Source organism: Glycine soja, chromosome 7 (assembly GCF_004193775.1).
Source record: "Glycine soja cultivar W05 chromosome 7, ASM419377v2, whole genome shotgun sequence".
Taxonomy (NCBI): domain Eukaryota; kingdom Viridiplantae; phylum Streptophyta; class Magnoliopsida; order Fabales; family Fabaceae; genus Glycine; species Glycine soja.
This window is the reverse complement of record NC_041008.1, coordinates 1,068,580-1,089,758: the sequence shown is the minus strand read 5'-3', so window position 1 is coordinate 1,089,758 and position 21,179 is coordinate 1,068,580. Positions and strand designations below refer to the sequence as shown.

General features: G+C 33.8%; 3 protein-coding genes and 1 pseudogene across 3 annotated transcripts; 2 read left to right on the top strand and 2 right to left on the bottom strand.

The window, feature by feature from the left end:
* Window positions 1-1,611: 1,611 nt before the first annotated feature.
* Window positions 1,612-3,897, bottom strand: LOC114419213 (mediator of RNA polymerase II transcription subunit 6-like). The gene is made up of 3 exons (XM_028384859.1): window positions 3,831-3,897; window positions 2,677-2,795; window positions 1,612-1,824 (listed from the first exon to the last, which is right to left on the bottom strand). Exons 1-3 carry the CDS (start codon window positions 3,895-3,897, stop codon window positions 1,612-1,614), a joined length of 399 nt encoding a protein of 132 aa, XP_028240660.1.
* A 153-nt stretch (window positions 3,898-4,050) lies between these two features.
* On the top strand, window positions 4,051-5,906 carry LOC114419212 (annotated as a pseudogene).
* On the bottom strand, window positions 5,880-10,903 carry LOC114417970 (glucose-6-phosphate 1-dehydrogenase, chloroplastic-like). The gene is made up of 10 exons (XM_028383076.1): window positions 10,586-10,903; window positions 9,369-9,559; window positions 8,919-9,013; window positions 8,649-8,763; window positions 7,953-8,158; window positions 7,734-7,883; window positions 7,512-7,632; window positions 7,128-7,357; window positions 6,825-7,025; window positions 5,880-6,384 (listed from the first exon to the last, which is right to left on the bottom strand). The coding sequence occupies exons 1-10, from the start codon at window positions 10,794-10,796 to the stop codon at window positions 6,138-6,140; spliced, it is 1,767 nt and encodes a 588-aa protein (XP_028238877.1). The 5' UTR covers window positions 10,797-10,903; the 3' UTR covers window positions 5,880-6,137.
* Window positions 10,904-15,543: 4,640 nt separating this feature from the next.
* On the top strand, window positions 15,544-20,720 carry LOC114417969 (LRR receptor-like serine/threonine-protein kinase IOS1). Its single transcript, XM_028383075.1, has 13 exons — window positions 15,544-15,676; window positions 15,778-16,318; window positions 16,649-17,127; window positions 17,235-17,367; window positions 17,453-17,524; window positions 17,637-17,708; window positions 17,793-17,873; window positions 18,455-18,654; window positions 18,749-18,978; window positions 19,068-19,194; window positions 19,271-19,339; window positions 19,431-19,620; window positions 19,948-20,720. Exons 1-13 carry the CDS (start codon window positions 15,577-15,579, stop codon window positions 20,357-20,359), a joined length of 2,706 nt encoding a protein of 901 aa, XP_028238876.1. The 5' UTR covers window positions 15,544-15,576; the 3' UTR covers window positions 20,360-20,720.
* The last annotated feature ends 459 nt before the right edge of the window (window positions 20,721-21,179 follow it).

Below are 21,179 nucleotides of genomic sequence, written 5' to 3'. Positions count from 1 at the left end.
ATTTACACGGCAACGTAAAATTAATATATGATCAAGTTGCATGCTATATAATTATCCACAGACCACATCGTTATCACGATAAATAAGGTACGTAAATTATTGGTGGTGTACCATAAAATCGCAGACATGTGTTGGATTCCACCATGCATGTTGACAACTAAACGAGGGGTGGATAAAGTAGCAAATTACTAGGGAAGTACTCCATAGAAAGAGAGAGAGGGTACGTAAGGACAAGTAATTAAGTTGCAACAAATATTATCAATTGTGTCACTTTCAGCAAGCTGTGATGAGGTGCTGAAGAGTGAAGATGTTACTGCATGTGAATAGATATCATGCATATATGTCTGTCCGGCACTCCAGCTAGCTCCTAATAAAACAAGTGAAGCTAGCTAGCTTGTACATTTCACAATGCAAGAGGAGAGGTCGATCATAGTTCCTGCAGCCATCAAAGTTAAGATATATACACCACAAAAATTAATATATTGCATGTTTGTGTTATATATATATATATATATCTTTCATTTTATGGTGTTTTGTGTAGTCACCTGGAGAAAACTATCGGTTACATCACCGCATGCACCCATGACCCAACACTACATTTACATGTAGTGGAAAACATCGTTAGTTAGACAACAAAAAGAACAACTGCTGTTATTTAGTAAGACTCCTCTACAACCCTTTTTCTCATATTAGAATATGGGCAAGTTTGGAACATCTAATTTATAAATTAGGTATAGATAAATTTGTTGCTAAATACTTCCATGAGAAGAAAATAGGAAGCTAAAATAAGTTAAACTTATAAGTTGAAGTTAACTTGTAAATTTTAATTTTTAGATATAATATGATTCATAATACCTATTGATTAAAAAAATCATGTCTTGAATTACAAATAGTATTATTAGATATAATAATCACTTACACCACATAATTCCATGATTTATAGAATGAAAATTAAATTTATGACATCATTAATTAAACATAATTAATTTAAAATATTTTTATTGATCTTAATGAAAAATTTATGACTTTAATTGAAAATTCTAGGCAACATATTTTGTGATTATATGCATATTTAGATTAATTTGAAGTAAATAACAATAAAAATAAAACACTGAAAACTGTTCCTCTAAATAAAATAATCGATTACTCGTTCAACAATACACTCTCAAAATGCTCCATATTCAACACCTTGCTCCAGATAAAATAAACGATTACCCGATCACTACTACCCTATTGCTTATTACGTTCCGTCTTTAATACTTGGACTTTTGGAGTCAAAACAAGCTTAGCATGGTTATGCAATTCAAACAGGCTAGGACATGATTTAATTTCCCAAGGGAAAACTAGGATGAAAGCAAGTCCCCGCATCAACGTAAAATAAAAGAGAAAATGACCAATGCGCAAAGGACGTTATTTAGTTTCGTTTACAGTTACAAGTTACAATTGCTCAATACATTGTCTAGAATGAAAAATCAAGAGAATGTGATCCTATCTCAGTGATAATAATATCTACATTTATGGTTACACGGGAAAAGAGCCACACGTTTAGAAAAGAGAATATAATCAAGTAAATCATGTTTCAGCAAGGGTCGCCTGTAAGGAATAATATAATTATCCTCCACCTGTATAAGTATTAATAGCCATTGCAGTATGTCTTTTATATCCAAATTTCATTCTTTTTGCTGGTCCTTGATCAATTATGGGATCAGCAGTAGGAGCTTGCGTTTCTGCTGCTTCCTGAGTTTCAGTGCCTTTCTCAGTTTCTGCTGTTAGAGGTGAAACATACCCTTCTGGAAATGGTGGTGGAGGAGGAGCCGGTGGTAACTGCAGCAGCAAGTTAATACTCATTTCTCACCAATAGTAAAGGACGAGAGCTTAAAAGTTGAGAGAAGAATGTGATAAAATTCCAATAAAGTTGCCAGTTCACGTTTATCAGTCAATTCATAACTATTTGTTTATATTTGTTCAACTGGAACTCTTGAACCTTTCAGGCAAAACCTCTTATGCATCGCCAAAAAAGAATAAAGAGCAAAAAGAGCATCTCATAAGCATGCTCATACCAGTGAAATAAAATTATGACAAAACAGCCAAGAGAAAAAAATTGTTTTAGCTCCTCCTAGTAAATTATCCAAGTTATTTATTAATCAAGCATTTCTATTTTTCTTATGGCTGGATCCGATCTCATCCCTATGGAAAGGAAAAAAGAATTTCATGTTCTTCCTTTTAGGAAAACCTTTCTCCAGCCCCCATGAAAAGCAAGAAAAAAAGACTCTAATTTTATGATCCGGTTGTTACCCATGAATGAAAGGGATGATCCCCTTAGTTCTTTCATTTGCAGAGTTAATACTACTCCTAATTATTCAAATAATTAAATGCATTTTGGCTTCTCAATATATTAAAATGCTTCAGCTTTTCATGTAACACAGTCTGTTCCAAATAATTAGGAGAATTTGATAGGACAATAAAGAATTGTTCAAAAGATGAAAGAATATTTTTTAGATAGTAAAGAGGCCCAGTATTCACAATTGATTGCGTGGATATTCACGACACAGGTTTTAGTTCAACCCTTGTACCCCTTTTTTTATACAAAAAAAAAAAATATTAGTAATTTTTAATAGTGTGCACACTAATTGTTCGATATGGAAAAATGGAAAAAAATATATTTTTTCAACTTACCTTGCGTTGCAAGGATGCAAGAATATGATCCACTCGCTTAGCTTCCTTTATGTCGATTGTCTCCTTAGCAGTCTTTGACTCCAGCAAAGCAGTCTCGTTTTCAGAATCAACTGACCCAGCTAAAAGAATCACAATTCAGTTAAAGAGCACATAAGTATGAAATGTAACAGTTCTGTGGTTAAAAACCTCCAAAAACATGGCTTACAAGCAGGCAGAATCTAGATGTAAGGGGAATAAAATGGGTATGAAAAAATAGACGGTAAAATAACAGTAGCAGAATTCCCTTATGCATGTTTTCAAGTTGCAACAGTGACTTACTGACATTACAAATGGCTTAAATGATACCAGCGATGGTAAAAAAAAAAAAAAACTGAATAATCGAACCGCACTGCAAACCAAACTGAATTAAACCAGAAATAACTGAACCTATTATAAAAGTGATCAAATATAGACAAAGGAGACAATGAATGCCAAAAGTTCTGGCAAGACTACAGGGTTGGTCACCTCCATAAGTTGTATAGAGATTATCATTTAAGTGTAGATGTTTATGAAGTCCTTGACTATTGATAAAGACTACAAAAGTGAAAGACAATTCTGGGAGGAAATGAGTGTAACATGCTTTAAGTGTAGATGTTTAGTATATGATAATCTCTATTTGATAATTAAAATCTATTGACTCATTAAGTTGATTTTTAAAGGGGAGTGTATAAAGCGGCCATTAAGAACAATGCAATGTGCATGGATTTGAACTAACCATGAATTAGTTTGGGGGTTCAAAACCAATTCTGAACTGTTTCAAACCAGTTTTAAAACTGCTTTCTAAACTGAGCTAGCTCAATGGAAAATGAACCAGTTTATGAACCTTTAAAATCAGTTCAATTCTAAAAACCAAACCACATTTGAGGTTTGGTTTGGTTTTCCAGCCCGAACCAAATCATGTCCACCCCTAAATGATATATCATAAACCTGACACTAGGATTTCTAGCAATTAAAAAACAAAAATTTAGCCCATCTCACTATCCACTTTGAAAGGTTATTCTCTTTAAAAGCACAAAGGGAAGGAGGCTACAAAGACTGTATAGCAGCTTGCCTTAATCAGAAATTAAGAACAAAATACTGCAGATGTTAAACTTTAATAACAACATTCTTCAAACTGTATCCAGTTTTTGCAGCTTTTCTATGATCTCCACTTACCATTTGATTTCCCGGCACCGTTGCCATCTTCCACTCCCAAGTAACTAACGAACACAGCCTTTTCTTTCACTCGGTTGGGAACAAATACAAACACGATCCCTTGAATCGGTTTCAAACAGAGTTTCAGTGGCAAATAATTTCATTTCAGCAACAATGCGAAAGATTGAGCCTCATTGATTTTCAACTCTGATCGAACCACGATCCAATTCGTTCTTCCCATCCGTCACCGAACCTCGAGGTCAGGATCTGGACTTGATCACCGTGGCACACCGCCATGTCATGAATCCCACTGGGAAAAGCTCCACACTTTATCCACCTCCCTCACAACCTTCCGTCTCAAACACCTCCTCCTCGCCCTCCGAAACGACCTCGTTTCGTCGCTAAAACTGTCCAATTGGGTACTCACACACAACCCTAAATTCCACACCCTCGCCAAACACCGCCTATTCAAAACCACCGAAAAATTCCTCACGCAAACCCTCTCTTCACACCCTCTTCGAATCGTCGTTGTTCTCCTACCGTCTCTGCAGCTCTTCCTCCCCTCTCGTCTTTGACGCCCTCTTCAACACCCTCGCCCACACCAACAAGTTCCGCCACGCCACCCTCGTTTATACCCTCATGAAAGAACACGGCTTTTCCCCCACCGTCGAATCCTGCAACGCGTTTATGAGTTCTCTCCTTCACCTTCGCAGAGCCGACATAGCTTTAGCATTCTACCGCGAAATGCATCGTCGTTCTTGTGTTTCGCCTAATGTCTACACCCTCAACATGGCGATTCGTGCTTATTGCATGTTGGGGGAAGTTCAGAAGGGCTTTGAAATGTCACAGAAAATGATGGACATGGGTTTGAGTCCTAATGTTGTGTCATTCAATACTTTAATTTCTGGGTATTGTAACAAGGGGCTGTTTGGATTGGCGTTAAAGGTTAAGTCTTTGATGGGCGAGAACGGAGTGCAGCCTAATGTGGTTACTTTTATCACTCTTATTAATGGGTTTTGTAAGGAGAGGAAGCGGCATGAGGCAAATAGGGTTTTCAATGAGATGAAGGTTGCCATGTAGCTCCCAATGTTGTGACTTATAATACTTTGTTGAATGGGTATGGTCAGGTTGGGGACCGTGAGATGGTGAGGAATGGGGTTAAGGCTGATATATTGACTATTAATGCTTTGATTTTGAGGCTGTGTAAGGATGGGAAGACAAAGAAGGCTGCAGGGTTTGTTAGGGAGCTTGACAAGGAGAACTTGGTCCCCAATGGAGTACCTTTTCTGCACTTATTACTGGGCTGTGTGTGAGGAACAACCCGGTGAGCATCCCTTTCTTATTTATAGGAGCATGGTGAGGAGTGGTTATAGTCCAAATGAACACATTTTCCAGATGTTGATATCTGCTTTTTACAAGAATGAGGACTTTGATGGGGATGTGCAGGTTTTGAGGGACATGTTGGGCAGATTGATTAGTCCAGATTTGAGTACATTGTCCGAGCTCTGTGATGGACTTTGCAGGTGTGGGAAAAATCAGTTGGCATTGGCGCTGTGTAGTATGGTGGAAGAGGCGTCTATTGCCTGAGGGGTTTGACAAAGAAAAAATAGCCGTCACCCATCCAGAAAATGAGACAAGTAACTGAACTCTTTCAGAGGTAATTCTGTTTGAGGCACTTCAGATAGTCGATGTGGACAATGGACACCTCTCTCAACAGAGATTTGAACTTTAGTTCGCTACGCTGTGTGGGGCAAGTTCCTTCTAGTTTGAATCTGTACATTACTTAGTACTTTCTTAACTTGTTGGTTGTACTACCTTTCATACACTAAACTCTAGAAGTTTCACTGTAAAGAATGTTCCATTAAATCAACCTCGATAGATACATATTTTGAGGTTGAGCTGTATTTGCTCCAATTGATGCTTCAGTTGTTATTCATTACTAATTTTATGATAGGTCGGTCAGTTAGTTAAGGGCTAGAGGCCTGGATCTCTTGAATATCCAGGGAATTTTTTTGTAGAGATACATTCAATCAATAAGAAATTTTGCCTTTCTTCCATTTCTGAATTCTGGTCCAGTTTCTATCATACTATGCAATAGTCATTATTTTAAATCAACTTGCCATCAGTGTGGAAAGCACAGGCTATAGTGCATTAAAAAGTATGCTATCATTCTATACGAAATTTCCTCCTTCCAACAGATGGCAAGGCAAGCACGGAGCTGTCCTATAATGTGATGGAAAAGAAACTGATAATGAGTGTGCTTGATCACAAGAGAGCTCTGCCATTTATTAGTCTTCACCAAGATCTCCCCATCTTACATTGTGCTTTGCAGAAAGGTAATGTGCTCCAACCGGTCCTCTGCTACCATAGGGGTAGAGCTCTGGAGCAATCTTCTTGTTTTCAATTTCCTTTAGCAAAGGAGTGAATAGTGCCCAAGCTGCATCAAGCTCATCGCTTCTAATGAACAGCCTTCGCTCACCTTCAATGGCATCTAAGAGTAACCTCTCATATGCATCTGGTATTTCTCTTGGATACCTTCATAGAAATTGAAAGTTGTATATTAATGCCCTTATCAATAAAATGTATTTCGTCCAATATCATGACCATTCTTAGCTGATGGAATCTTATAAGATTGTTAAGCTATATTTCACAAGCAAGAGTTATCTCCAAGGATAATTATGAAGAAGGAAATGTCACAATAGGAACAAATTATTTACAAGGGTCAAAACAGTAAATTCCATGGGAAAACCTAACTCCAATATTGCAGGGAAGTGTAACTTAATATGCATCTAGTATTTTATAAGATACCTTCATTGAGAAAAACAATCTTCTGTGTCCACTGAGCTAACTATATTAACATTTTGACTTCAAATTTTCAATTTAAATTGAATTATCAGTAATGTTTAATCAACAACTTTTACAATTGAATTTAATTCAGCCAACTCTATGCAGAACATGTCTAATAGATCTTATACCTTGCTCGGAAAAGCAAATTCAGGTCACTTCTGTCTAATCTCATTCCAAGACCAGGAACTTTATTGTTGATCTTCAAATATATAGCTTCATCAGGTTGTACACGAAGCACAAGCTCATTTGTGGCTTTGTCCAGATCAGTTCCAAAATTCCTCTTGTATAAGTTACCTGGGACGTGTCTGAATTGTACTCTGATTTCTGCACTGGATACATTTTTTTTGGAGTTTTCTTTTGTAATAATTCCAGAGAATGCACAGCAAATTCAAAGACATAATTTACCTAAATAAAGAAGAAATATTGCATACCGTTTAGTATGGAGAGCCTTGCCAGCTTTCATGAGAAAAGGAACCCCATCCCATCTGGCATTGTCAATAAAAAGAGCTGCTGCTGCAAATGTTGGAGTAAGACTACCCTTTGGAACAGTTGGATCATCTGTATAAGCAGGATGTGATTTACCACCCTTGCTGTGGCCCTTATATTGACCAACAACAACATTTTCAAGCTCCAGTGGTCTCATTGATCTCAGAACCTTCACCTGAGTTGAGACCATTCTCAGTAATCACTGAACATCATTATATTGGCTGGAATCTTTCCATAACATTATAGGATATTTAGGAGGATAGAATTGAAGCAGTAATAAAATATTATTAAATAGGTTTACTATGGATAGACAGACAGAAGAGATGTACCTTTTCATTTCTGATGTCCTCAGCAGCCAAGCTTACAGGTGTTTCCATTGCAAACAATGCTAGTATTTGCAGAAGATGATTTTGCATTATATCACGAATGATTCCATAGTGATCAAAATAACTAAAGAAAAACACAAAGACAGTTCAATTAATTGTGTGAATTATCATTTCTCTGGAATACCATCAAGAAACATACAAGACATAAAATTACTCAGTACTCACCCCCCTCTTCCTTCAGTTCCAAAATCTTCAGAAAATATTATCTGCACATTGCGAATGTAATTTCGGGACCACAGAGGCTCAAAAACAAGATTTGAAAAGCGAAGCACTGATAGATTCTCCACAAGCTCCTTACCCAAGTAATGGTCAATCCTAAAGAAATTCCAATGAGTCCAAGCTTTTTACTTTAGCTTGTTAAAGTAAGAAAAGAATCAAATGCACCTGAATATTTGATCTTCAGTGAGGTACTGCTTCAAACTCTTTGTTAGCTCACTAGATGATTCTGAGTCACGACCAAATGGCTTTTCAACAATAACCCTTGTCCATCCATCTTTTGAAGAAGCTTTAAGACTAGCACATCTCACCACATCCACAAATATGTTTGGAGGTATTGACAAATAAAACAATCTGTTTGACAGTTTTCCACCCTAGAAAAGACCATTGTCAAATATATCTAAGCATAGTTTCAAGATCAATTATTAGTATAAATTTAATTATGGGAATATAAAATCTCTTTTGTAGCATTACAATTTTAATTTTCAAATCACCATCTGCTCTAAAGGTTTTTGCACCCTATTCTACAGAGAAGAAAGATCTCTGAAACTCAGCACTCAGGCTTTGAAGCAATAATGATTTTTTTTCTGAAGCCAGTTCAACTTCCAGGTACTACTTTCAGAAAGTAGTAGTGACACACCCTAGTAGAAGAGATTCATGTTTAGATTAGGGGTATTTCAGTTTTTTAAACATTTATGTTAAATTTGAAAAAAAAATAGCATATAAGATCAGATAACATGATTTATCTAATTATCTTGCATTTTTGTTAGTGTGTTTGCTTCTGGTGGAAAATGTCTTCCAGTTTTTTTTTTGTTTTTTTTTTCATTTTCTGATCTATGGAGAAGAAGATGGTAAATATATTACCTCTTTCTCTCTCAGCTTGCTATCCAATTCTGAAAAGTGGTCCTCAGAATTGTATTGACCAGAATGGTAAAAGCATCTTTTTAAGAACTGATCCATTTTATCTTCGCAATTTTCCCTGCATGTTAAACTTGCATCAATATGCATAAAATGAAAGGAAGCATGGGAAAAGTATAAGGTGATCGCTGCAAAGGAAGCATGTTAATCTTCTTTCTCTTCAAACATGATTGGTTACAAGATTGTACCAAATAGTATCGCTGCAATGACATTTACCTCTTATCAATTCTGCATGTTAGTGTCTTGCTAATCATGTTCCTTAATTCTTCATCGGTCATTTTAGTCCGAGCAAATCCGAACACAAGAAAATTCTGCATAAAGATTACAACCATGCAGACTCAAACTTAATGCTCCAAAAACATTTAAATCATCTAAAACATCTCAAGAGGAGTGCTATTGGCACACTCTCTAATACACTTCTAACACTCTCCACTATTGGTTAAAATTTATTGAAAACTAGAAAATAAGAAGGGAGACTCATTAAATAAGAAGTGAGACTCACATAAATTTATAATTTCTAATAAATTTATACTAATAGACCAATAATAAAAAGTGTGTCTAAAATAGTGTCTTAGAGAGTGTGTTGCTAGCATTTCTCAAAATCTCAATTCCCCAATGTTTTAAGTGTCATTGCCAAATGAAACTAAATACTATGACAAGTTGGACCTCAGGTAGCCAATCTTCATAAAAAAGAGCAAAGAGTGCTGGAAAAATCTTCTTTTTAGCAAGGTCTCCAGAAGCTCCAACAACAGTTATACTAAGGTTGGATCCGGTATATTCTGAATCTGGAAAGGGAAATGGTCCTTCAAGTGGTTGGGGCTTGCCATCTTCTTTGGCCAATGAACTTCCAGCTAAACCTACATAATATGTGAATATATGATATATATGACTTTGGCTAAGCTAAACAACTTTAATTAAATACAAATGCAGAAGTTGTCAACAGTCATACAAACACTTGAAGCAAACAAGTAAATGGGCCTGCAACATAAGATGAGTTCAGAGCAATAGGATGAAATAAAAAGTATACTTTTCAAAAAAGTAGAGTATGATTATTGGAATTATTATAATTCGTGGATCCAATCTTGAACTGAAGCTTTAATCACAATGACACTTAATTACATAGGGGCAGCAAGATGCCATGAAGCTAAGGGAGGGAGAAGAGCACAACATGTTGTGATCCCTTGGCAATAAGGAATGTGGATTTTCCTAACTAGAGAAATATCAAAATAATAAAAATTGATGAAAATAACAACACATTTTCTCTCAACCTGAAGTCATCATGCCCAACTCTAGCCGAAATTTTCAGTATGATTTGATTTTTGCACTGGTAGAAGCAAATAATATTCCTAGTTTAAGTATGAGGATCGAAAATGATAAGAGGGCCAAAATGTTGTCCGGAGAGCAAAGGAAGAAGCTTCTACATAAAGACTATAGTCTGAAAGTCTGAAGTCTTTTTCTGAATAACAATTTGATTACCGAATACGGGCAATTCAACAATAAAACTTATTGTTTGTCAATGTGATATCAGCTGGCTTACATACAGAACATGGTATACAATGGAAGAATAGATGTTCTCTAGATAAAATTAAATCGGGCAAATTACATTAACATCCCTAAGATTAATTCAAATTATACACAATATCCCTCCTTATTTCACTACGGATAACAAGGACACTGACCAATTTACCACAAATTTAATTAAAAAGAGTAATCAAGGGCCACATGGAAGAACAATTGCTAGATCAAGCAACAAGGTATGAGGAACCATTTCAATCCAGTTAAAAATTCAACTTCATAATATATCCAAGACATTATAATAATAATAATAATAATAATAATAATAATAATAACAGATAATATAGAAATGAGGTTGAAGAACAAACCGTCATTAGAAGAAACAGCATTTTGCGGAAGCCCATTTGAGGATTTGAGCTGAAAATGGTTTCTAGCTGGATTTCCAGGGCGTGTACAAGAAAGCCATAGTGGTGAGTAAGAGTTTCCTGTTACTGCAGTGAATTTAGAGACAAGTTTTGGTTCATTGCTGAATGCATAGGACGTGACTATGGTTAAAGAAGGACACAGAATACTGGCCATGCTAATTGGTCTTTAACAATTCACAAGAAAACCATAAGAACTGAACAACAAAGTGAAAATCCTAGTTCAGAAACAGGTAAGTTGAGTTCAGTTTATATAGTTAATCGTTGAAGTAAAGTAGAAGAAGGATAAATATCTTCTAAGTGTTATGATTTATGAATGTTACATCATTCCAAAATTGCCCTTTGGGTTCGTGAAACGACCACTTCATCAAATGAGAGCGGGTGAGGGGTTGCTCTGTAAATGCGAGACAAAATATCCTGAACGAGAGGCCCAAGTTTTTCTTACAACTTTTTATTTTTATTTTTTCAAATATCTAAAACAATAATGTAAAAATTTTCAATTATCGGCAATAAAAGAACGAGAGGGCCCATAAAATTAAATGAAAGGAGGCATGAATGCTATGTATAGTATAGTAATCATTCGGTGATGTGGACAAAAAACAAATGTCTTAGAAGAATGGGCTAGTATTTCTTTTTGATAAGAGTGCTGCTAGGTGCACCAAGTATTATTGTTGGTGCATCCAGTACTAACCACGAAAAGATAGAAATACCCCTTACGGATCAAGTTGATTCGTAAGTTAATTTTAATTTTTAAGATTTACGGATTAACTTGATCCGTAAATCTTTTATGGATCAAATTGATCCGTAAGTTGATTTTTAAGACTTACGGATCAACTTGATCCGTAAGGAGAGAAATTAGCAGAGACAATTTTACTACTTTCAAAAAATGCTAGGTGTACTTAGTAACACTCTTTGATCAATCATTCTATTGGGTATTTAGCCCATCTTCAATTTTAAAAAATAATCTCTTCGTCATAATTATAAATTATTGAGTTATATATAAAATGTAAGAATTTGAACCGGGCAATAGAAAATGTAATTCATTTTTATATAGAGTAGCTTGACGGGTAATAAATATGAAGGGTTTGACATGTGACACTAATTTTGACAGATTTATGATATAAAATATGGGAAATAGTTAAAAATGATAATGATCTCAAACAAACAACTATTATATATATATATATATATATATATGTCAAATTGAAATTATCAAGAGCATAACAGTAAGACTAGGGCGGAGATAATATACTTGTATCATAAATGTAAATATAAAGAATAAATAATTGGATTCTTTATTCTTCTAAGTCTTTATACAAGGTGTTAGGAAGAAAAATTATGTATATGATTCATCGGAAATCTTATAGATAACATATAGTACATAAGTTAATATAATACGTTTATTAATAAATATCTGACGATTTATACAACTAAAATTAAGAGTGTAATTATACTTGTCCAAATTTTATGAAAGGAATTTTCTCTCAGAAAACATAGAACAAATCTTTATAAATACAAAAACAAACATTCAACTTCAAACATTGAATTATTTATAAATATAAAAATAATCATTTCCACTGCCTTTCTTATTTCCTATTACAATAGAAAAACAAGGAAAATAAAATAATACTGTATTCATCTTTATTTTGCATTTACTTCTTAAGTTTTCAATCAATGCAAATCAACGACACAATTTGTATTAAAAACGGTTAAACAAAATTAAACAATACTGTATTATAGATTTGTGATTTAATTGTTCATCACAACAATATTAAAAAATGGTTAAACAGAATTTTCTTCGATGGTTTGTCAGCTTCAATTCAACCGATTGGAAAGTTACAAAACAACTTAAAGTTTTTGTCAGTTTTAATAGTATTGTGGTCTTGATTTATAGTTTTGTATAGATAAATATGAAGAAACATTGGGAAGCAACATATATACACACAAAATATGTAAGTCGCACAAAAGAAAAATGACACACAAATACATTAAATAAAAATGAGTCTTTAAAATTTACCTGAAAAATAATTACAAACACGTCTTTAATTTAAATTAAACACAGTGAAACTATTAACAATAATTCTTTCTCTAATCCCTCGTCAAGTAACGATGACTTTGCAACAAATTTTTTTAATCGCAAATCTCTAGCTAATTAACAAGGGAACTAATTTCTCTAGTTAATTCATGATTTTGTAGTGATTGAAGCTTATACTTAACGCTTCCGTCGGGACAAATTTATTCCCTTCAAAGGGACATCTAGATAGTTTGATGAATGCATCTCAAAAGTTCTTTTTCCTATAAACATATTTTCTTCAATTTATGTAGTTTTGTTGAAAAAATGGCACATGCATGCAAAGCCAAATGACTTGTGTAAAAGAAGAACATTGAAGTCGCAAACTCTTGACTTTTTCTTTCATTTTTTAAGCAACAAAAAGACGCAAACATAGCTAGGGATCTTGTTTGAAGGTGAAAGACCAAGTAGGCGTCAGTTGTACGTGGTTCAATTTGTGCACTACTTTCTTTCGGTTCAGTGGCTTGCATCCATCTAAAGAAATTGCTTATTGTAATGTTAACTTATAGTACAAGTTCTTTGAATTGGTCTTTGGGACGAGTGCTCTCATGTTAATTCATACTGTAGAAGTTGACTTGGAAAAGCTTATATATCTCGAATAGTTTTTTTTTTTTGTTAATTATTATTATAAGCAGCTATGACTTTATTTCGGTCTTTGTAGATTAGGAGCTGGAATGTAATTTCAATCTCACATAAAATTCAATGTACAACTTGCTTTTCCTTTTTTCCTAGTATATTTCCTCTTAGAAAATGATATTTCTCTAGTATTGATTCCAAAATTTCCAACATCTCAATAAGATTCCAAGGCAAAACTTCTACGTAGAATTAAATTAGCATGCTTATATGTTTAATGGTTCAAAAATTTTGAAGATAGCTTTCTAAGCAATTATATAGTACCTTTCTTCTGTGTATAATTATATGCTCACTGCTAGTGCTAAGTGATTACAAATGATTTTAATTTGAGTAAATAAAAATGCGAAAACAGAAGCTCCCCATATCACAAACGATATTAATCGTTAAAGTTTCCAACAATTTATTTTATGGCCTTGGGTGAATCATTATGGTAGAATATCAATATATCATATCCGTGTGGACTCAATGACAAATTTGACTGGAGGAGTAGCTAGCATGCATATTGTTTTGCTCACATTCTATAGTTTTGTTGGAATAATGGCACAAGCAAACACTAAGGTGTATTATTAGTAAGCATCTATGACTTTTTTTTTAGTTTGTTTCGAAAGAGATGGAATCTTTAATTCTAATCATTGATAAAGTTCAATCTACAACTTTGCTTACCATTTGTTCCTTGTCTATTTGCTCCTAGAAAATCGAAGTAAACGACTTTTAAAGTATAAAGCTTTCCCCATGTATAGAGTTGGCATGCATGAGATAGAAACATCGATCTCTTGATAGCTTTCTAAGCAATTATAATATCTTTTACGTAAACATGTGTATGTGATCACTGCTAATCGTGATTAATTTTACACATTTCTCCCCTTAATTATAGTTATTGAGTTTGTAAATTATCTTTCAATTTAATAGTTTAATTCTTTCTCATTATATTTTTCTACTAATATTAAGTGCTAAAGGGAATGTTTTAACAGAAAATGGATTAATTATAACTATGTTTTATTCTAAAATATTTTTTTGTAGAATTAGAGACTAAAATAATAAATATTTATGATTTTAGGAATTAAAGTTAAAATAATCCCAATAACATGTAAATATAGTAGTATCCAAGTCTTCTATAATCTTTTTTAATCCCGTTTACTTTGACTCAACTGGAGCACATAGTTGTACAGCTAGCGCGTAGCATATATTGATATATATATCAAACAGTTTTATATTTTTAAATTATTTTAAAACAAATAAATTTATAATATATAATGAATTGTGATTGAGTATATATATATATATATATATATATATATATATATATATATATATATATATATATATATATATTCCTCTAAATACATAACTCTTTTTTTCTTTATATAAAAAGGCTTACGCTATGCTGGTCTACTATATAGAAATTCTTGCTGACGTGTCCTTTTAATTTTTTGGCATTTCTTTAATTAATTGACATTTATAAAAGTATCACATGCATCTATATTTTAAAACAGTTGTCAACTTGTCATTTAATTTTTTTTATAGAAATTAAAAGTATTAAATATTTAAAAAGTTATTATTAACTATATTATATTTTTAGTTTATTAATATTATCAAAAAATAAAAATGAACCTTTTTGTATTTTTAACTATTTAGAACAATATATAATTTAAAATAAAGTAAAAACTCTCAAATGTGAATTATTTTAACACAGAAAAAAATCATTTAAGTACTAATATCTTTATTACAAACACTTCAACTTAATATACTCTTTTTACATTGCACCCAAATTTACAATTTGTATTAGAGACTTATTAAAAAAACACGTATTGAAACACACAGTATAAAAGTCTTTTATCCGATTACAAACTATGTATCCTCAGTTAAAAAAAAACTGTGATGTATCCTAATTTTATTAACTTTTATTTAATTAGTAAGAGCATTATACAGTACATGCGTAATAAACTGAAAAATAAATACTGAGTAAGTATTAAAATGCACTGTGAAAAAATATGACTCGTCTACTAACAATACATTTTTTAAATAAAGATAGTGTAAGTTGTGGGTCTCATACTAACAATACATTTTTTAAATAAAGTTCATATTAACCAAAGTAAGACAGTATCTTCCAAAGAATTTCTTAACCAACAATTACTCGCACAAACTGACAACATTGCGGCTAAACTACTGCGGCATACGACTTTATCAGTATAAATGATTTTATGGCACTCATCTTTCTCTTCCTCAGCAAAACATGATACATCAAACAATGATGGGAATGTTATTGCAGTTTCTTTATGCATTGTTTGGGGTACTTACTGCTGTTGTTCTTGTTCAAGCACAGGATCAATCAGGTTTGGTTATCCAAATTTGAAGACTAGCTTAACTAAAGTAACATTGTCATGTGTTCAAAAAGTAATACAACTTAAACCTTTTCTTTGTTTCTGTTTCTCAGGATTCACTAGCATTGATTGTGGTCTACCTGAAGCTTCAAGCTATAATGAGAAGACCACAGGCATATTTTACATTTCAGATGCCAAATTTATAGATGCTGGTGTAAGCAAGAGTATTTCACCTGCACAGAAGAGTACTCATCTACAACAGCTAGCATATGTGAGGAGTTTTCCTAGTGGGGAGAGAAACTGTTACAGAATAAATGTAACAAGTGGTACTAAGTATTTGATCAGAGCTACTTTCTTTTATGGAAACTATGATGGTCTCAATCAGCCCCCACAATTTGATCTTCATCTTGGAGCTAATATATGGGACACAGTGAACTTCCCCAATGCTTCACTCAGTGAAATCAGTGAGATCATTCACACTCCATCACTAGATTACATACAACCATGTCTGGTTAACACAGGCAAAGGGACTCCATTCATTTCAGCTATAGAATTGAGGACTTTGAACAATGCTTTCTATGTCACTGCCTCAGCTGAATCATTGGCATACTATCAGCGATATGATTTAGGTTCCATCACCAACTTAGGATACAGGTGAGTCAGATTAGCTCGATTATATTATTATGTGACGATTTCATTCATTATAAATTCAGAAAGAAAGCCAATGAATGCACCACTAAAAATAGTATATTACATGGTTTTTAGTAGTGTAAATAGGAAGAAAGGAAGATCAAAAAGGACACTAGAGGAAGTTGTTAAGAGGGATGTTATGGTAAATAATATATCTGAGGATTTGGTCTTTAACCAACCTAGTGGTATCATATGATTCATGTAGCTGATCTCACCTAGTGACATAAGGCTTTTGTTGTTGTTCATTAATTAAGAATATATCAAACACTGATTAAAACATTTTGCGGTATATAGGTACAACTATGATGTTTATGACCGCATCTGGGTGCCTCACGGATTGAACCAGTGGACACAATTAAGCAGCACACTCCATCTTCTTGATATATTCCAGAATGATTATAAACTACCAGAAGTTGTCATGAGCACTGCTGCTACACCAATAAATGCTAGTGCTCCTTTTCAGTTCTATTGGGGTCCAGATAATGTGGATGATAAATTCTACATCTACATGCACTTTAGTGAGGTTGAAATTCTGGCAGAAAATGAAACTAGAACATTCAATATCTTCATGAATGGAAAGTTATTCTATGGACCTCTAACTCCTGGATATCTGACGACAAATACCATATATGCAAAATCAGCTTTGACTGGAGCTACAAGGTACCTATTTTCTCTTGCTAAGACAGGGACTTCTACTCTTCCACCCATCATTAATGCCATGGAGATTTATAAAGTGATAGATTTTCCACAATCAGAAACTGAACAAGATGATGGTATGCTCTAAATCTGGACTTATGTTTTTTATTGTCACTTGAATTTCAATTACATGCATAAATTGGCTTGAAATTGTTTTGAATTCTTTTTTAATATCAAATACAAGTTGATGCTATCACAAACATTAAAAACGCTTATGGGGTGAATAGAAATTGGCAAGGAGATCCATGTGGCCCAGTAGCATACATTTGGGAAGGTCTAAATTGTAGTTATGATAACACCCCAAGAATCACATCCTTGTAAGTTAATGATTCATAAAATAAATCATGTATAAATCCATAAACTCCAACCATCAAATGATAATATATTTGGAAATGCAATCAGGAATTTATCTTCAAGTGGACTGACCGGGCAGATATCATCTTTCATCTCCGAGCTCACTATGTTACAGTACTTGTGAGTACCTCATCTCATTTGGTTAACAAATGATGGAACCAAATCCATTCAATTTGTACCTTTTTCTCCTCTTGGAGTTTTAGAATTGTAATGTCGCATTTGCTCCTTTCAGGGATTTATCCAACAATAGTTTAAGCGGGTCATTACCTGATTTTCTGACACAACTGCAATCACTTAAAGTCTTGTAAGTTTAATCCCATATCCTGAATCAGTTCATTTTCTTTCCTTGTGAAGAGAAAGGGGTGTCATATTCGTCCTCTTTGCGCAGAAACTTGGTAAATAACAACCTTACTGGTCCAGTTCCTGGAGGACTTGTTGAAAGATCAAAGGAAGGTTCACTATCATTGAGGTAAGCACCCAAAATATATTTGAAATTGAATATTGTAAATTAATTTCTCTATCATAGCATTATATTGTTAGACTCAAGAATTTGAAATCAGAAACTGGAAGGTTTAATTGAAACAATTCTGGAATTAATATAGAATTTGTAGTACAAAACACTAACACAGGCCTTAGCCGCAACAAGGAGTCTCCTCCTTTGGACAAACTCCAGCAATTTTACACATAATGAATCAGAAATTTGTCACGTATCCTATTTAAGAAATGTACACATAACTGTCATACGTCAGTGGATTACCAAACAGGAAACACACATCACTGCTACATAACACATCACTTAGCTGTCTTATCATATATATAGTGAAGACTGTTAATCATTGAGTTTTTTTCTTCCCCTGATCTTATATGAATGCAGCATGAACTTGAATTCAGATTATTAACATTGCGATTTCTTCACTCTTATCTTTGCAAAATTGTTTTCTAAGAAACTTGAAATAAGAAGTATCAGCAAAAGTTGTTGATAGCTGAAAGAAATATGTGATAGTAAATGCAACTATTTCTCTGACTTCATTCTTGTTTGTATGATGCTAGCCTGGGGCAAAATCCAAATCTATGTGAATCTGATCCATGCATCCAGCAGTCAAATAACAAGCAGCCAGATGCTGCTAATCAGAATAAGAACAAAAATAATATAGTTATTCCGGCAGCAACATCCGTTGCTGGAATTTTGGTGCTCGTAATAATTGTAGTAACAGCTATAATCTGCGGCCTTAAAAGGAGAAAACCACAAGGTAAAGCTGTTGCTAACTACCTTTTTGGTTTCTTTCCCATGATCTGATTTCATTATACTTTGTAAACAACTAAAATCTATATCCATGTAATTAGCATCTGTGAACATTGATGTTCAGACCAATACTCCAAGTGGATCACAATTTGCATCGAAGCAACGGCAATATTCATTCAATGAGCTTGTTAAGATCACCGATGACTTTACCAGAATTCTTGGTAGAGGTGCATTTGGAAAAGTTTATCACGGAATTATTGACGACACTCAAGTAGCTGTAAAGATGCTTTCTCCATCAGCAGTACGAGGATATGAACAATTTCTAGCAGAGGCAAGTGGTCATTACTTGCACCAAAGTTTCTTTGTGAACTCAACCCAATCTGCGGTTGTCACGACATAAAAGTGGCCATTGAATTGCAGGTTAAACTTCTGATGAGAGTTCATCACAGAAATCTGACTTCTCTTGTTGGGTATTGCAATGAAGAAAACAATATGGGGCTCATCTATGAATATATGGCAAATGGAAACTTGGATGAAATTCTTTCAGGTATGCAAGTTCACTCAATCAACTTTCTCAAAAAGCTTTAAAAAGTACTAAACATTGATTTGATTCGATTTTGCAGGAAAAAGTAGCAGGGCAAAGTTCTTGACATGGGAAGACAGACTCCAAATAGCACTGGATGCAGCCCAAGGTTAGAAAGGAAACTAAATATGTAAATTTCTTCTTCAATCCTTTGATTCTTCCCATCTATTTATGTTAAGAATTTGATTTGATGGCATTAGGACTGGAATATCTGCATAACGGTTGTAAGCCACCAATAATCCACAGAGATGTGAAATGTGCAAATATTTTATTAAATGAAAACTTCCAAGCAAAATTGGCTGATTTTGGGCTATCCAAAAGCTTTCCCACAGATGGGGGCTCTTATATGTCCACTGTTGTTGCTGGAACTCCCGGTTATTTGGATCCTGAGTAAGTGCTTCAATTATAATATATGGATATGTATCATTTTTGTTGGAAACGTATTATAGACTTACTAAGAAACATATCACTCAAGAAAAAATTTAGATATGCTTTCTTAGCTGTTGTTGGTACTGCTCTTCAATCAGAATTGAAATTTTACCTTGGTAATCTGCGTAATCCTTCAATGCAGACCTTTATTATGTGATTACTGAGGTAAAACTTCAATTCCAAATAGACTTACTAAGGAACTCTATCTAAGTTTTGTTCTATCGTTAATTTTCAAACGAAAAATTATGAATGAGACAAATGGACTAAAATATATGATCTGCCTCACAGGTACAGCATATCAAGCAGGTTGACAGAGAAAAGTGATGTTTACAGCTTCGGAGTTGTTCTTTTGGAGATGGTCACAGGTAAACCAGCTATTGCAAAAACACCTGAGAAGACTCACATAAGTCAGTGGGTTAAATTCATGCTTCCTAATGGGGATATAAAGAATATTGCTGACTCAAGGTTACAAGAAGATTTTGACACAAGCTCAGTCTGGAGAGTTGTTGAAATAGGAATGGCTTCTGTGTCCATTAGTCCTGTCAAAAGACCAAGTATGAGCAATATAGTGAACGAACTAAAGGAGTGTCTGACTACAGAATTAGCTCGAAAATATAGTGGTCGTGACACTGAAAACAATGACTCCATTGAGTTGGTCACTCTGAATTTCACAACTGAACTTGGTCCCCCAGCTAGGTAGCACCTTCCTGATACCAAAAAAAATATTCCTTAAAGCTGTGGTGTGTTTCAATTTCAGTTTGGTGTACCTGAATGCTGAATTGCAGTTTTGCATATTCATTCTTGTAATTTTTTTTTCTCAATGGACTAATGTTTCTTCTGTTTTATTCTGATGTTCTGTAACCAAGTAACTATACCATGATTATGCTATATGTAAGTCCATATGCTTTGCTGCTTTGAGTTTAGAAGTGAACCTGTTCAAGAGGATATCTGTTTGGGGAACTTGGAAATTTTGTATACAGTGTTCATCCATTTTCGCATATATTAAGAATATCCATGCGAATGCAAAAGGACATATATGTAATATATCCAATTTTCGCTAATAGATTATGGTTGCAACAATGAAAATAAAATATTAACCTTTATTTATTAATTTGTTAATAGGGAATGAAAGAAAATATTAACCTTTATTTGTTAATTTCTTACCCTCGACCATAATGAATAAATGAGACAGACTCTTTATGCAGTCAATTTGAACACAGTACAACTACACCAGTAAAATCTACTAGCATCCGATGTTATCTCAAAGGCCCAAAGCCCCAAAGCATAATAGCATTCTAATTACTCATTTAAATGTCCAATGAATGATCGTTCTATAATGTTGTAGATAACATCAAAAAATGAAACTGTGCAAAAGGAAAACCGTATAAACATAAGGCATAAGCGAACATTTCATTAAATAATATAAAAAAAATGTTTTAGTATGTTGAGGTACTACTTCAACTTATAACCTCAACCAAAATGGGGTAACAGGTAGCAAAATGAAAAATTGTCAATATCTG